Raw genomic sequence first — 19,002 nt, 5'->3', positions numbered from 1 at the left:
GCGTATACTGTCGGCATTCAGCGATGTCAGTCGGGCATGATCCGCTGAGCGGATCATGTTGGACAGACATATGATAAATCGGCCCCTAAGAATGTTTGTGTTGGATTATCATAATAGAGCTGTGTGTAGCACATGGGTTGCTGAAGCAGATGTCAGGCTTTCAGATATTTATCATAAGTTGAAAAACTATAGATACCTTCCCTTCCCATGACAGAGAAGGCTGAAAAGTTTTACATTCATTTCTTTCTCAGAAATAAACTAATTTTGCAGCATACGTGTTTTTGATTCTCCTCCTTTCCCACCCTTGATTTCACTGTTTTTTATATCATTTCTGGTGAATGTTAGTCTAGATTGAGCTAATATAATTGGAAATAAAAAACAAAATATACATATTCCATATCTTGGCTCACCAGTGTCCCTTCCTTTCTGTTCCTACTGGAGTATTTGGGAATTCATTAAGTATGATACACACAGGTAAAGGGTTCATTTTTAAAGTAGACAAAGTGGGTAGGGTGGAGTTCTGTCTAGCATCTAAGGGTAGAAAATTCTTTAATGTAGTGCAAGGTAAAAGTCAAGATATGGAAATATCTGTATTTTTTTTTTAATGTCCATTTTTTTCAAGAAGGCCAATTCATATTTAACTAATGTTTTTTTTCTGATATATTTTAAAATATTTAATGCCTAAGATGAGAATTCTGTATTTTGTGGAGCATGGTGTAACCAAACCTTGAATCCAGCTAGCAGTACTACTAGAATATAACCCTGGCTCCTAATTTTCAAGATTATTCAACCTATACAGCAGGGCTTCTAAAATGTGGTATCCACATCTGACAAAAAATGATCAAAGTGTTGTTGTAAGCATCATCCATGTTGGGAAACCCAAACTAGTAACATATATAGACAAAATATGTTGGGAAACTGTGCATGTGCTATACTACATTATGCAAAAGAGTTACATTTCAAATATTACTTACCTCAGTACTTTGTATTTAAACTTCTAAAATGTACTACACAGAAAGTTGGGAATATATTAATTTATGAAAAATGTTCATAATTTTTGAGTAAGTCTAGAATTTTTGGGTTCTAGGAAGATGGCCAAATGTATTTGACCGTGCCTAACACCTATAGATACATTAAATATTTATTTTATAAAAATCTATTTGATTTAATCTAAAAACGAATGTCAAATTCATTTTATAGAGTTTATCATATGGCTCATATTATTAGATTCCTTTGATTAATCTTTATGTATCTGGTTATCCATTGGTTAGGCATGCCGTGATTTCTTGGAGTTAGCAGAGACACACAGCCGGAAATGGCACCGAGCCTTGCAGTATGAGCGTGAGCAAAGGGTCCGTCTGGAAGAGACTATTGAGCAACTAGCGAAGCAGCATAACAGTTTGGAGCGTGCCTGTCGTGGTGCCCCTCGTCTTACCTCCAACATTGTGGGCATTCCAAACACTAGTAAAGGTGAGAAAAGTTTACTATATTCGGTATAGAGGAAAAATATGAAAAACTGTTTCCTGTGGCGGCATTATTAATCAATGAGAGAATAGGTTCTTGTGAACTGGATATAAAGAGAAATACTACACCTTAGTGGGTATTAGAAATACAGAAGGCTTTTAATGTTTTTTATCATTTTAGAAAACTTGATTGGTACTTACCATTTTCTGTTGAGATATCTCCATGAGTGCCTTGGGCAGCAGCAATGACATTGGCAGTTAGGAGGCAACATAATAGAAAAGAAGGAAACCTTAAGATAATTTATCACTGATTTGTTTACATGTATTTTCAATGTATAAATGTGGCATAGATCTGATTTGTAATAGGGACATTCCGATCAAAATTTTAATGCACATATGTGAATTACATCTTTGAATAGAAACATATTTGCAATATATATGTATTGGCAAAAATGCTTCTAATAAAAGTCATCACTGTTTTAGTGTTAACATTTTTCTCTACATGTGTACGTGAAGCATAGCTAGAAATTCTCAGTGCACCAGAATTTTAAATACTGCAGCTTCTCAGAGCGCCAGCGGGGCTTGTATCATGCCCACAATTAACAAATTGAGTCATTACTAGATGGCACAAGCACCTTAGGCTCTCTGAGCAAGTGTTGTGTTTAAAATGCTAGTGCACAGTGCATACTTAGATACACTTTTGAAACAGCTATAGCTTTTATTGCAAACATTGCTAATAGCTAATACATGCATATTAAAAAACGCTTCTATTCAAAACTGAAATGCATTAATGTGAATTCCAATTTTGGCTGGAATGTCCCTTTAACAAGGGGATCATGATGGTTGGAAAATAAAGAGGGCACAGATCTGCTCTGGTTATCTTAACACCTGGGGTATTGATGGCTGGTATCAAAACCATAGGAAATGTATTAGTTTATATGGATTCTAACACCACCTGTGTGCTAATAACACTAAAATCTATTACTCCTTCCCTAGACTTGACACTCTTCTTACTGAACCAGGGCACAAACTGACTTTCAGCAGTTTCCTTGTGGATGTTCTCACCCTGCTGACAGATCAATATCCCAAAAACTGAGCTTCCTCCTTTGCTGTTTCCCACACCTAAATTCTCACTCATTGTGGAGAACTCTGAAATCAACACTTTTACCAAGGTCCCCTCTGTCTTCCAGTTAGAAATCTCCTTCACTGCTTATAGCCAAGCACTTTAGACCCTACCACTCTCATGTAGACAACATTTCTAGCATTTGCCCTTCCCTTATCCAGGGCACCACCAAAAAATTAGTTCACTTGCTTGTATCATATCACAATATTTTATGTAAACTACTTTTTTGTCACATTTCCAACATTTGTCCCATCTCCCGTTTATTATGAATACTGCTGCCAGACTGGTTCATTAAACTCAACAATCAATTACCCATATCTCTCTGTCAGTCCCTACAGTGGCTACCTATATGTTATCAAATATAATTTTCCAGATACGCCCCAAAACAATTCCCTTCAGTTTACCTACATCTATCCTCCTTCATTCATCAAGTGTATTGCATGTGTCCCTTTACTTTAGTCACTCCCACACATAATGGATTAAATGCATATGTAGTCTACTGAATGAGTCCAATCACTTATCATTGGCTTAGGGATTCCTTAACTCTAGTGCCATGAAATGTGACCTCAGATAGCCACTCTTTCTAGTGCTCCCTGTAACATAATTTTTATTAACAATGATCCATTGAAAAGCAAGGCATTAAATACATTAGAGAAAATAAGCATTATTAAATTAGGAAATGTATACTGAATAAATATAAAAGCAAGACTAAGAGATATGTTTTGTTTACATAGCAGGAAATTGTATTTTTGCCTGGAGCTTCAGAAATCCTTTCATCTGCCCTGCTGTGTGCGATCTATATCATTGCTTTATAAATATGACTCATTTATATGACTCAAGTTTATAAAATGTCTAGAATTAATACTGCAGCACATTAAAGGTAGTGTTTATAAAGTAAGCAATGGTGGATAATTGTTTATGTTGTACGTAAACCAGGGACAGGTGTTCCATGAGTGACTGAGGATAGACAAAGGACATTATTATACTGAGATGAAAAATGGCTTTCAGGTACAGAATGGAAAATATATACCAATAGGGAAACATTGTCCTAGTATTAAAAAAAGTAGACTAGATTGAGTGGGAGAGGTATTAGCGAGATGAATAGAGTAAAGCTTATTTATTGTTCGTATCCTTAGGGACATAAAAGTCATTAATGAAATTATAGTTTATTTTTAAAACATAAATTACCTTTGTGAAAAGAAATTTACAGATTAGGAGAGATCGAAAATCACCGGGAGTAGTGGTCCCTTTCCACATATAGAGCAACATCAGAGTTTGTTATTAATGCTTTGTGATTTTTATAATGACCTTTAAGTCCCTTTTAATGGAATTATTTTTTTCCTCTGATATTTGAAATTTTCAGAGGCTATTTTAGACATTTGCCATAAAGCAGTGTTTCTTAAGCTTTTTGTAGCAAATACCCCTAGCAGCATACATTTCTTTCTTATGGCATGGAGAGTCCACAAATCATTCCAATTGCTAGTGGGATATTCACCCCAGCAGAGCTGTTAAAGGGACATTAAACCCACACATTTTCTTTCATGATTCAGACAGAGAATACAATTTTAAAAAACATTCCAATTTACTTCTATTATCTAATTTGCTTCATTCTATAGATATCCTTTGTTAAAGAAATAGCAATGCACATGGGTGAGCCAATCACATGAGGAAAATATGTGCAGCCACCAATCAGAAGCTACTGAGCCTATCTAGATATGCTTTTCAGGAAGGAATATAAAGAGAATGAAGCAAATTAGATAACATAAGTAATTTAGAAAGTTGTTTAAAATGGTATTCTCTATCTGAATCATGAAAGAAAAAAAATGGGTTTAATGTCCCTTTAAGTATCATTTCCCTTAACCATAATCCCCAGTCATTCTGTTTGCCTTGATCATGGGAGGATGGCGAAGAAGGTGTCTGAAGATTTTTAATCCTTTTATGGGTACTTTTCCCTGCAAGCAAGGATTGGGGCTATGCTGTGTCCATTTCAATCTCTTTAGTAAGAGTATTGGTGGATTTTAACAGTTAGAAGGAGGTGGTCCTTGCTTTTTTTCTAACACAGATGCTACCCCTTTGATAGAAAACCAGAGTTGGTTACTCAGTTTTTTTTCTTTTTCTACAGCCCTCTGTTAGATGTGGAGTGATCTGACATACCTAAGAAACTGTTCACTACCTGACAGCTACTTCCACAGGTAAGTGCTTCCCTTCTAGGTTAGAAGGTACCAGCACTCTAGGAGTTAATTGAAGACTTCTATTCCTGGAAGATCTTTGTGGATGTGCTCAGGGGAAAATGTATGTGCTTTAATATTTAATGGGCAGGGAGCATTTAAAGGACATTGCATTGGGAACTTTAGAGGCTAAGGAGACATGTTATAATGGGTTTTATTTGTGTCTGGGCTCTATGAGAATGGGAGTTTGAAAGTCCTCCTTTTAGTTTACAAGGTGTTTTTTTACTCTTTCACTAGCCGGAGTTTCTCGGCAGGGTATTATGAGAATTGAGAGGTCATGTGATCGGAGCCGGTATTCTACGTTTATTTCCAATTTTCAGGAAGTTTATTTCAAGCCGTTTTGTCTGGTGGCACAATTTTCTTTTTAGTTGCGGTCATGTGATCGCGTTTGATATGCGCTTCCTTTTTTCCAGATTTCGCAGACTGGAGGTTAAAGGTGTCTAGGTTTTTCTGTTTAAATTGTTTAATAGGGCTAGTGAATCTTATAAGGGTTTTTTGTTTCACTGTTATTATGTACACTAATGAGAATTTAAAGTTTTGCTTGGAGGCTCAGGTGATTCCTCCTGTGCAATTTTGCTCATCTTGTTTAAATAAGACTTTATTATTTAAAGATAAGATTTCTCCCCCAGAGCCTTCTGTCTCCAGAAAAAAAAAATTCCAGCGTTGCCTCAGCTTTCCCCTCAATCATCCCAAGCTTCACATGTAGTGCACTGCGGTTCCTCTCAACAACCTCCTGGGGGTGTTTATTTACCTGGGGATTTCGCTGCGCAGATAACTTCTGCTGTTTCAGCAGCCTTATCAGCTTTTCTAAAGATTGCTGGTAAGTGCAAGAGGAAATCTAAACATATTGATTTTAATAAGGGTTCTGACTCCGCTAAGGCTGCGTCAGCTATCTGATGAGGATGATTCCTCAGTGTCTGAGGAAGACGTGTCAGATTCTGATACTGTAGTGACTAATTTGCAGATTCAGAGGAGATTAATTTCAGATTTTAGTTAGAACACGTCCGAGTACTGTCAAAGGAAGTTCTTGCTACTTTGGAAGAATCCGACTTAGATGAGAATCCAAAGAGGTCTAGTAAACTTAATAGGGTATATGATGTACCTTCGTTTGTGGAATTGTTTCCAGTTCCAGACCGTATAGCAGAGATCATAACTCAGGAATGGCACGAACTAGAAAGAGCAGCACCACCAGTCTATTTAAACAGATTTATTCAGCACATACAGACAGACCACAAATTATATAACGTTTCGGAAGCTAATCCTTAGTCATTTATGGGTGCACCTGAAATGATCATGCCTTAAAAACATCTCTAAACCACACCCCCAATACACCTGACATACCTATGATACTGCCACCTAATGGGCTTACACATTTCATCTATTAGCATTTAAATATACAGCAACACATAGTGAATATTATAAAGGCTAAACAGGAAGGGTACTGGGCTGCTATGGAACAGAATCAAGATGTTACTGAGCCTAAGACTTTTGGTTATACCGATATAGAGGCCACACGAATTACTACCCTGATTCGTGGCTCCAGAGATTATTTTAAATCTACACCTTCTCAAACCGTTAGCAAAAAGCTTCAGTACCTGCAGAAAAAACATGTTGCTTTTGAATTACACTCTGTAACCCTAGCTGAATACCATAGGGTTAAGCGTATTCCTAGAGGTCTCTGCATGAATGTACACCCTCAACTCTGGATGAACAGATAAGTGAGTTGAGAGGTGTTATTCAGGATCGTAAAAAATTTTTTTATCCAGGGATGAGGATGACTACGCATCAGGGAACTGTCTATCGCTGGTCTGGGGTCTCTACCAGAAGACCCAGGGTCACTTCCGGTTTCAGGCACCGACGTACGCACAGAACAAGTGGGCGCTCCACTAGTGATAGTAAGGGTCTTTCTGTGAGCGAAAAGGCTGCCCTATCTGACCTAAAGAATAATAAACAGTTGGTTGTTAAGAGGGCTGATAAAGGTGGAGCTACTGTGCTGTTATATAAACAATATTATGTGAATGAAATTTCCACTCAGCTATCTGATTTTAAAATGTATAAGAAACTAACTTGTAATTTCATTTTCATGTTAAAAAAAGAGATTGCGGGCTGTGTACATGCTGCCGTTAGGAATGGCTTGATTAATAATGATACAACGTGGTTTATATTAGATTCTGAGGACATTACACCTGTCCTCTATACCCTCCCCAAGGTTCACAAAAATGTAGAAGCCCCCCTGGACGCCCCATTGTGGCAGGTATGGGTTATATACTTTCTAAGGTATCTGTATATTTGGATAGGGTATTGTGACCTTTTGTAAATTCAAATTCATATATTAAAGATATGGGTGACTTTTTAGTTAAACTACAGGGTTTTCCTATTAAATACTAAGGGCATTTTATTTAGCCTTGATGTGACATCATTGTATACTTCTATTACTCATGAGGCTGGTATTTGAGCGGTGGGGAGAATAATGAGTCAGGATGATAGATATACTCCTTTGCAAAAGGAATTTATTCTACAGTTGTTAAATATTGTCCTGAGTTGCAATTACTTCCTGCTTAAGGACCATTATTACCTACAGCTCCAGGGCAAGGCCATGGGTTCCAATGTCGCCCCTACATACGCCAACTTTATGAATGTCTTTAAGGAATACTTTTTATATAGCTATCCGTTATTTTTATTGTATGGCGCCACCTGGTGATGATATATAGATGACATTTTTGGCATGTGGCTCGGCGACATTGGAACCCTGGAGAAATTTGTGAATGATATGAACTCTGCAACTCGTCACATCAGGTTTAAATTGGTTTCTAGTGAAGAGAGTGTGGTCTTTTTGGACACAAGGGTTTTTTAAAATACCAATGGTCTTGCAGTTGATCTACATAAGAAAGAAACAGACTGTAGTACTCTTCTTCACTATACCAGTGCCACCCCCCCCCCCCCTTTGATTAGATCTCTCCCTAGGAGCACAATCTTGAGAGTAAGGTGTATTGTTTCTTAATAACTTTATTTAGTGGTGGCGATGTCGGGGAGCGGCGGAATAGGGGTAAATATCTTTATTATAGTGTGGGCGATGTCGGGGTGTGGGGGAATAGGGGTTGATAACTTTAGTATAGTGGCGATGATGTCAGGGAGCGGCGGAATATGGGTTAATACATTCCTGCGGCATCTTCCATCTTCATTCATGCAGCATCTTCTATCTTCATCCCGGCGGCATGGAGCGGCTCCATTCTAAAGACATTCAGCACAGAGCATCCTCTTCATACAGTCGCCGCTGTACACTGAGGCCTCTAGTTATCAAGCCGTCAACCTCAAATACGCTGGAATTCCGCAGCGTATTTGTGGCGAGGCTGATTCGCCTAAGTTATCAACCCTACACACCGGCAAAAGTAGAATTTAGTGACGTAAGCTTTGATCCGCCAGACTCAGTCAGACACAGATCGATTCTTATGTCACTCTAGATGTTCCGCACACAAGTTCGGCACAATCTGACTACTTTTGCTAGTTATCAAAAAAATAGCAGGTACGCTTGGCACTTTTCCGGACCAGCGTACCTGGTTTTCAATCCGCCGCCCTGAAGGCGGCGGATCCCATAGGAATCAATGGGAATCTGACCATAGCGAAAGTTCATGTTCGCTGCTGCCAGATATCCCATTGATTCCTATGGGAGATGTCTGTACCTAACACCCTAACATGTTCCCCGAGTCTAAACACCCCTAATCTGTCCCCCCCCTACACCGCTGCAACTAAATAAATGTATTACCCCATAAACCACTGCTCCCGGAGCCCACCGCCACTCTAATAAACTGATTAACCCCTAAACCGCCGCTCCCGGACCCCGCCGCCACCTATATTAAACGTATTAACCCCTAATCTGCCCCCCTACACCGTCGCCACCTAAATAAATTTATTAACCCCTATCCTGCCCCCCCTACTCCGCCGCAACTATAATAAAATTATTAACCCCTAAACCTAAGTCTAACCCTAACCCTAACACCCCCCTAACTTAAATATTAATTAAATACATCTAAATATTATAACTCTTATTAACTAAATTACTCCTATTTAAAACTAAATACTTACCTTTAAAATAAACCCTAATATAGCTACAATATAAATAATAATTATATTGTAGCTATCTTAGGATTTATTTTTATTTTACAGGCAAATATCAATTTATTTTAACTAGGTACAATAGCTATTAAATAGTTATTGACTATTTAATAGCTACCTAGTTAAAATAAAGACAAATTTACCTGTAAAATAAAAACTAACCTAAGTTACAATTACACCTAACATTACACTATCATTAAATAAATTATTCCTATTTAAAACTAAATACTTACCTGTAAAATAAACCTTAAGATAGCTACAATGTAATTAATAATTACATTGTAGCTATCTTAGGATTTATATTTATTTTACAGGTAACTTTGTATTTATTTTAGCTAGTTAGAATAGTTATTAAATAGTTATTAACTATTTAATAACTACTAGCTAAAAGAAATACAAATTTACCTGTAAAATAAATCCTAAGCTAAGTTACAATTAAACCTAACACTACACTATCATTAAATTAATAAAATAAATTACCTACAAATAACTACAATTAAATACAATTAAATAAACTAACTAAAGTACAAAAAATAAAAAAACTAAGTTACAAAAAATAAAAAAAATAAGTTACAAACATTTAAAAAATATTACAACAATTTTCAGCTACTTACACCTAATCTAAGCCTCCTAATAAAATAACAAAGCCCCCCAAAATAAAAAAATGCCCTACCCTATTTTACATTAAAAAGTTAACAGCTCTATTACCTTAGCAGCCCTTAAAAGGGCCTTTTGCGGGGCATGCCCCAAAGAATTCAGCTCTTTTGCCTGTAAAAAAAATGCAACCCCCCAACATTAAAACCCACCACCCACATACCCCTAATCTAACCCAAACCCCCCTTAAATAAACCTAACACTACCCCCCTGAAGATCATCCTACCTTTAGCCGTCTTCAGCCAGCCGACCACCGATGTAACAGAATAGAAGATCCGCAGCGGCCGAAGTCTTCATCCAAGGGGCGCTGAAGAAGTCTTCCATCCGACTAAAGTCATCATCCAAGGGGCGCTGAAGAAGTCTTCCATCCGATTGAAGTCATCATCCAGGCGGCGTCTTCAATCTTCATCCATCCGGAGCAGAACCATCTTCAGACGAGCCGAAGCGGAGCCATCTTCTTCCACCGACGACTGAACGACGAATGACGGTTCCTTTAAGTGACGTCATCCAAGATGGCGTCCCTCGAATTCCGATTGGCTGATAGGATTCTATCAGCCAATCGGAATTAAGGTAAGAAAAATCTGATTGGCTGATTAAATCAGCCAATCAGATTGAAGTTCAATCGGATTGGCTGATCCAATCAGCCAATCAGATTGAGCTCGCATTCTATTGGCTGTTCCGATCAGCCAATAGAATGCGAGCTCAATCTGATTGGCTGATTGGATCAGCCAATCCGATTGAACTTCAATCTGATTGGCTGATTTAATCAGCCAATCAGATTTTTCCTACCTTAATTCCGAATGGCTGATAGAATCCTATCAGCCAATCGGAATACGAGGGATGCCATCTTGGATGACGTCACTTAAAGGAACCGTCATTCGTCGTTCAGTCGCCGGTGGAAGAAGATGGCTCCGCGACGGCTCGTCTGTAGATGGCTCCGCTCCGCTCCGGATGGATGAAGATTGAAGACGCCGCCTGGATGATGACTTCAATCGGATGGAAGACTTCTTCAGCGCCCCTTGGATGATGACTTCAGTTGGATGGAAGACTTCTTCAGCGCCCCTTGGATGAAGACTTCGGCCGCTGCGGATCTCCTCTGCTGTTCCATTGGTGGTCAGCTGGCTGAAGACGGCCAAAGGTAGGATGATCTTCAGGGGGGTAGTGTTAGGTTTATTTAAGGGGGGTTTGGGTTAGATTAGTGGTATGTGGGTGGTGGGTTTTAATGTTGGGGGGGGGGGTATTTTTTTTTACAGGAAAAAGAGCTGAATTCTTTGGGGCATGCCCCGCAAAAGGCCCTTTTAAGGGCTGGTAAGGTAATAGAGCTGTTAACTTTTTAATGTAGAATAAGGTAGGGCATTTTTTTATTTTGGCGGGCTTTGTTATTTTATTAGGGGGCTTAGATTAGGTGTAAGTAGCTTAAAATTGTTGTAATATTTTTTAAATGTTTGTAACTTATTTTTTTTATTTTTTGTAACTTAGTTTTTTTTTATTTTTTGTACTTTAGTTAGTTTATTTAATTGTAGTTATTTGTAGGTAATTAATTTAATGATAGTGTAGTGTTAGGTTTAATTGTAACTTAGCTTAGGATTTATTTTACAGGTAATTTTGTATTTCTTTTAGCTAGGTAGTTATTAAATAGTTAATAACTATTTAATAACTATTGTACCTAGTTAAAATAAATACAAAGTTGCCTGTAAAATAAATATAAATCCTAAGATAGCTACAATGTAATTATTAATTACATTGTAGCTATCTTAGGGTTTATTTTACAGGTAAGCATTTAGTTTTAAATAGGAATAATTTATTTAATGATAGTGTAGTGATAGGTGTAATTGTAACTTAGGTTAGTTTTTATTTTACAGGTAAATGTGTCTTTATTTTAACTAGGTAGCTATTAAATAGTTACTAACTATTTAATAGCTATTGTACCTAGTTAAAATAAATAGAAATTTGCCTGTAAAATAAAAATAAATCCTAAGATAGCTACAATATAATTATTATTTATATTGTAGCTATATTAGGGTTTATTTTAAAGGTAAGTATTTAGTTTTAAATAGGATTAATTTAGTTAATAAGAGTTATAATATTTAGATGTATTTAATTAATATTTAAGTTAGGGGGTGTTAGGGTTAGACTTAGGTTTAGGTGTTAATAATTTTATTATAGTTGCGGCGGTGTAGGGGGGGCAGGATAGGGGTTAATACATTTATTATAGGTGGCGGCGGTATAGGGGGGGCAGGATAGGGGTTAATAGGTATTATGTAGGTAGCGGTGGGGTCCGGGAGCGTCAGTTTAGGGGTTAATCAGTTTATTAGAGTGGCGGTGGGCTCCGGGAGCGGCGGTTTAGGGGTTAATACATTTATAAGAGTTGCGGCGGGGTCTAGGAGTGGCGGTTTAGGGGTTAATAACTTTATTTAGTTGCGGGGGGCTCCAGGGGCGCCGGTATAGGGGATAGAACAGTATAGTTAGTGTGGGTGCTTAGTGACAGCTTGTCAATAAAGCTGTAAAAAAGCCGAAGAGCAGCGAGATCGGATGAGTGATAACTATCACAGTCCGCTGCTCATCGCCCCGTACTTGGTGCGCAGCTTTTTGACAGCTTTTTTGATAACTTTGGCGAGATTTTTCAGGTCTGCGGCGCCGATGGTAGGCGAGCTTAGGCGGGCGTATTGGGCCCGGCGAAGGCAGGTAAGTAGACACGTTGATAACTAGGCCTCTGAATCTTCAATGAAAGGGAGCCATTTCAAAATGGTGTCCTTTGCTTTCGTATTGGCTGATTTGATTTTGGAAATTCAAATCAGCCAATAGGATGAGAGCTACTGAAATCCTATTGGCTGTTCAAATCAGTCAATTGGATGAGAGCTACTGAAATTCTATTGGCTGATTTGAATAGCCACTTTTAAAAGCTATTGGTAGTTTATTGTAAGCTAGGGTTTTTTTATTTTGGGGGACTTTTTTAATTTGAAAGGGCTATTAGATTAGGTGTAATTGTTTTTATTTTGGATAATTTTGTATTGTTATTTTTGTAATTTTGTGTTTTTTTATTTTTTGTAATTTAGTATTTTTAATTTTTTGTAACTGTAGATTTAATTTTTTTAGTAGTGTTACGTTTTTTTTAATGAGTAATTTAATTTATTTAATTGATAGTTATTTTAATTTTAGTATAATAGTAATATTAGTTTAATTTATAGTTTAAACTTAGGTTTTTATAGTGGTAGTGATGTGGGAGGCCAGAGGTTTAGGGGTTAATAACTTTATTTAGTGGCGGTGATGTTGGGTAGCGGCGGAATAGGGGTTAATATCTTTATTAGAGTGTGGGCGATGTCGGGGAGCGGCGAAATAGGGGTTAATACATTTTATTAGTGGCGGCGATGTCGGAACTGGCAGATTAGGGGTTAATAATTTTAAAATAGTGTTTGCGATGCGGGAGGCCCTCGGTTTAGGGGTTAATAGATAGTTTATGGGTGTTAGTGTACTTTGTAACACTTTAGTTATGAGTTTTGTGTAACAGTTTTGTTGCGTAAAACTCATAACTACTGCTCTCAGATTGCAGGACGGATCGTGCCGGTATAAGGTGTAACGCAAGCTTTTTAGCCTCACCGCAAAATTTGTAATGGCAGCGCTATGGAAATCCCACACAAAAACGAAATTTTTTTCAGTGCGGGACTGACGTTGCATTACAGGCTAAAAGGCTTGCGGTACAGCTATATCGACAAGACTCGTAATGGCTGCGTTGCTGTGTTAACACTGAAATGGCCATTTTTTTCACCATTAAAACACGAATGCAAAACTCGTAATCTAGGTGTAGGTAAATTTTGATGAGACCTAATGCTTCCTTTCTCAGCAAATGATCTGCTAATCACAAACACCAAACCAGATAATGTTGAGGTTTCTTAGGAATACATTTGTTTGCAAATAACTAAAGTGCGTAATGCTGTTTGTAACAAAGAGAAAGGCAACAGAATTTCACGTTTAAACAGTGAGATGAGAAATGTAAAGTGGTTGCACACAGTTTAGATCTGCCCAGAATGCCTCTCTATTTTTGCATGCTCACTATGTGCAGAAATAGTTGCTGATAGTATTTTTAAACCTTCAGCCCAGCACTAAAACTGACGCTCACCACAAATGTATCCTTAACCTCCTTGTAAAGTGTCTTTTAACATTGCATCTGGGTTTTGTAATTCTGCTGTGCAACTGACTGTTGTGTGTAATTCTGCTGTGCAACTGACTGTTGTGTGTAATTCTGCTGTGCAACTGACTGTTGTGTGTAATTCTTCCTGGTTTATCCTTTGCTACAGATCTTGTTTTCTTAGTTGTTTTTATTTTTGTCGTGAAGCATTTTTTGTAATCTACAAGCTGGTTTTCAGTTTTGCAGCAAAGTGAATGGGTGAGTTTTATCTTTTGTACATTTGCACTAATATATATAGCATTATTTGCAATTATAACAGATATAAATGCTTATGAATTATGTGTGAAAATATCAGCACATTCCCAAATGTAGTGGAATATAATATCCTGTAATATGAAGTGTCATTTCAGCATGTCTGATAGTTCCTTTTATTAGCAAATAGAGTTATATAGCATACAGTTATTGCTTATTTTTTGTATATATGTTAAGACAGTATTAATAGTAATATTTGATTGCAAGGTGAAGGTCTGTGTGTCAGTAAAAATATGATTTATTACAATGGTGTATGGTGAGAAATGTAAAAGGAAAAGGAGATTGTTATGTAAGTTGACAGTGAGACAGCTCATGTCGAAAGACTGATCATTTTTATGATTGATTAGTAAAAAAAATCTCACTTTTTTTTAACTCATTTACCCATGTATAAAAATTTAAAATATTTATGTTTGATGTTGATGAGTTGCAAGATTGAAATATTTCTAGATTCCTTAACACTTATATACTCACCCAACCTCACTTCACAGGTAATTGTTATAAACTTATAGGAGCTGTGATGTGTCAGCTTAGTCTCATAGCAACTAACGGCCTGTACACTCTTTATTCTTCACATGAATCTTACAGCTGCTTTTCAAAGAGGACTCTATGACCATTCTAAAAATTGTTAAATACAGTAGATTTGCATAATCAACAAATACATGATAAAAAGACAATTCAATAGCTCTTAGGGGCATATTTAACATAGTGCGAGCGGACATGATACAATGTAGTGTATCATGTCCGCTGCACATCAATAAATGCCGACAGCATACGGCATTTATCATTGCACCAGCAGTTCTTGTGAACTGCTGCTGCAATGCCGCCCCCTGCAGATTCACGGCCAATCAGCCGCTAGCAGCGTTGATTTCTGTCCGTGGCCTCAGAGCAGGCGAATAAGTTATGGAGCAGCAGTCTTTAAAAACAAGGGGCATCAAGCTTCATACGGAGCTTGATAAATCGACCCCTTAGGGGCATATTTATCAATGTGCGAGCGGACATGATATGAAGTAGCGTATCATGTCCGCTGCACATTGATAAATGCCGATAATATACGCTCGGCATTTATCATGGCACCAGCAGTTCTTGTGAACTGCTGGTGCCATGCCGCCCCCTGCAGATTTGTGGCCAATCGGCCGCTAGCAGGGGGGTGTCAATCAACCCAATCGTATTCTATCGGGTTGATTTCTGTCTGCGGCCTCAGAACAGGCGGAGCTTGATAAATATGCCCATTATTTTAAACTCCAAATAAGTAGTAGATTTTTTTCTGACAAATTTCAAAGTTATGTCTATTTCCACTGCTCCTGTATCATGTGATAGCCATCAGCCAATCACAAATGCATATATGTATATTCTGTGAATACTTGCACATGCTCAGTAGGAACTGGTGACTCAGAAAGTGTAAATATAAATAGACTGTGCACATTTTGTTAAAGGAAGTAAATTGGAAAGATGTTTAAAACTGCATACTCTATCAGAATCATGAAAGCTTAATTTTGACTTGAGTGTCCCTTTAAAATTAAGTACACATGTATATACACACAAATGCAGATTAGGTACACATGATGTGTGTGTGTTTGTGTATGTATACAATGGCTACATTCTCCTTACTACTGTATTTGCAAATATTTGTCTGCATTATAAAATATATGTATATATGTGTGTGTATATATGTGTGTGTGTGTGTATATATATATATATTCCTAGAATACAAATAAAAAATATATTGTGCAAACCTACTAGTAAAATTTGTGTATACAGCAAAAATCCTGTTCACAGGAAATTAAATAACCAAAGAGCCATCTTCAAAATTCCCAGGTCGACTGTAAACATAGATCACTGAATGTAAGCAGACAGATTTGCTTACGCTCAGAGATCTGTGTTTACAGCCATCCTGGGAATTTAGATTGACTAGGTATACCATAAGTGAATTTAATTTAGCGATATATTTTTTTACTCATAATTTTTGTAAATGTAATATTATATTATAGCTTAAAATTATTTTTTATGGCTGTGTGTTGACAAATTCTGAAAATACAAACGAAAGTGGGGGGGCACCATATAGAGAAGCAAAAGACCAACTGGAAATATTGAACGCTGTAATATTGATGTGCTCACAATATTTATCAGTGTTTCACTAATATATTTTTTTATTTTAAAGAGTCATAATAGTAAAAAAAAATGACATGCTCTAATTCATTAGAACATGTCATTTTAAGTCTATCGACCCTGCATTTGCTAGTTACACAGCTGAGTCGTGCGACTAGAGCTGCTGATTGGATAGGCTGCTATTTCTGCTCAGAGCCAGCAGTACTTCTACTTTTTGTGGGTTAACAGGGTCAATATTGTTATGAATTAGAACAAGTAAAACATATTTTTACTATTATGGCCCTTTTACAAAAGGAATGTATCATTTTAACTTCTGCTTTAATAGCATTAAGGTGTTGCAAGCAAATATTGAAACAGAGATGATGTACTGCATTACAATAATTTCCAAGATGGTGGCTATTTGCGCCACTTTGTATTTATTGTCTTCCCAAAGATTGTTGTTCTATCTACATTTACATTTTCACACACACATGCGACGCATGCTATTTAAAGGGACACTGAACCCAATTTATTTCTTTTGTGATTCAGATAGAGCATGCAATTTTAAACAACTTTCTAATTTACTCCTATTATTAATTTTTCTTCGTTCAGCAAGGACAACCCAGGTTGTTCACCAAAAATGGGCCGGCATCTAAACTTACATTCTTGCATTTCAAATAAAGATACCAAGAGAATGAATAAAATTTGATAATAGGAGTATATTAGAAGGTTGCTTAAAATTTCATGCTCTATCTGAATCACGAAAGAAAAAATTTGGGTTCAGTGTCCCTTTAAGTAGATCCGTTTACACATTGTTTATATGGCCTGATGAAATAGTCAGGTTTATGTGAGCCAAGAAATGCGTTGCTGTTTTACATATTTCAGTATTGTTGGTTTAACAAATTTTAATATACCATGATTTGAATGAAAAGGATTTTTTTTATTCTTTAAATTAGCGGTCCTGCATTAACTCCTCTAAAAGTAAGCTTTTTGCATGTGTCGGGTAGCAGGGGTATTACAAGTTAAAAGTAAAAAGGTTTTGCACCAGTGCTAACCCGAACCCAACATGAAATATGAATATTTCACATTCCAATATTCTTCACAGAAAATGCTCTATTTATTCTTAAATACATATTTCTATATATATACAGTATATATATATATATATATATATATATATATATATATATATATATATATATATATAAATGTTTCTACATCCTATTTTAATTGGATCCTAAATGGATTAAATAAAGGTCCTATTCTAATAAGCAGATGTTTTTTGTTTTTTTTTCATGGATAAATTGTTAATACCAAGATGAAAATGTTTTCCCCATTCCTTCTGTTATTTACAAACACATTTTTAGACAAATGCTGGCAGCCTGTTCTGTGTATGTATCAAGTTTTAAATCTCTTTACCTTTTTCCAAATTTTGTTTAAAGATATGGGACAATGAGCTGAAATTGGAAGCACTAATCTTCATATTATGAAACTCATCATCATTCCTTAACTATGAAAAGAGAGGTTTACATTACTTTGGAAGGGGATTCCTAGTCTAACACTGTGTGAGAGCTGTTTAGTTTAGCTTAGATACCAATTAACCCTTTTCGGAATACACTAGCAGGTTGTTTTTGGATAATACTGCATATATTTTACTTAACTAGAGGGGGAAAAAACAAGGCTTTCACATTTTGGCAGGAACGTAACTGGACCTCTCTGGGCTCAAGGCCAAAGGCTGTGACAGAACCCTCTAATTTCAATAGCTCTCTTTCTGGCTGTTTTCAATCAGCAGACACTGAGCTGGCAGCCACAAATAGGAAAGAGAATCTGCTTCTCTTAAATGCAAATCATCATTTCCTGTTGGTTAATCTGTGCTGTAGGTTTTTCTGTACAGCAACATTGTGGCAGCAATCTTGGAAACTCTGCCACCATATTGTAAAGGAAAATGCATACACTTTTTTACACTTTAAACCTGTTTTGCAGAGGAACACACAGAGGGCCCAGACATGATACAGGTAGAGTGATTCTACTACTGATTACAGGGCCCAGATGGGCCCCCTAGAATTATGGGCCCAGCCTCAGTTGAGACCTCTGGGACCCCTGTAGTTACTCCCCTGCATTTTGGTTTAAAGAGGCATAAAATTCAAAACTGAATTCCCAATAAGGTCTAGATTATAAATAAAGAGCAATCCTTGTGCAAAGAATGATGCACAATCTGGTATTACAAGTGAATGGTTACAAGTATTTTACACTTATTTTATCGTTCCCTATACTAATAATAGATATGCAATTAGCTATTAGTGCCCTTATATTTTTTAGGTGTAGCACTTTTTAACACCTGAAGTAATCGATTATAAATATTGTTGACCAGAACTACATTAAGAACTCCGCAACTTGAGCTTAGCACTCAAGTGATATCCAACATGAATTTTACTAAGCATACTTATATAGGTCTGTTATGTGAGGGATTTAGCGCCACTGTGTTATGCAACATGCAGATGTTAGTGTTCCCTAAACCAGTGATGGCTAACTTTGACACCCCTTATGTTTCAAACTACATTTCCCATGATGTTCAACTACAATGCAGAATGCCTAAGCATCATGGGAAATGTAGTTTCAAAACATCTGAGGTGCCAATGTTAGCCATCAATGCCCTAGACCAGGGATGGGCAACTATCGGCCTTCCAGATATTATCGACTACATCTCCCATGATGCTTTGCCAGCATTATGGCTGAAAGAGCATTATGGAAGATGTAGTCCATAACATTTGGACGGCCAATAATTGCCCACCACTGCCCTAGACTATCAGTCAAGTAAAAAAAAAAAAAATACTTTTGTCACCACCATCTTAGGTACTAGCAGACAGTCTGCCAATGTGAAGTTTAAGTCCTTTTATT

At 36.9% G+C, this 19,002-nt stretch overlaps 1 protein-coding gene across 1 annotated transcript in view; it reads left to right on the top strand.

The window, feature by feature from the left end:
• LOC128648791 (oxysterol-binding protein 2-like) overlaps positions 1–19,002 on the top strand; it is a 731,192-nt gene that overhangs the window by 452,918 nt on the left and 259,272 nt on the right. Inside the window, 1 exon segment of the mRNA XM_053701658.1 lies at positions 1,272–1,470. Within this exon segment, the coding sequence (XP_053557633.1) occupies positions 1,272–1,470 (199 nt within the window).

Source organism: Bombina bombina, chromosome 2 (assembly GCF_027579735.1).
Source record: "Bombina bombina isolate aBomBom1 chromosome 2, aBomBom1.pri, whole genome shotgun sequence".
NCBI lineage: Eukaryota > Metazoa > Chordata > Amphibia > Anura > Bombinatoridae > Bombina > Bombina bombina.
Note: the sequence above shows the minus strand (reverse complement) of the source record. Positions and strands in the feature narration are given on the sequence as shown.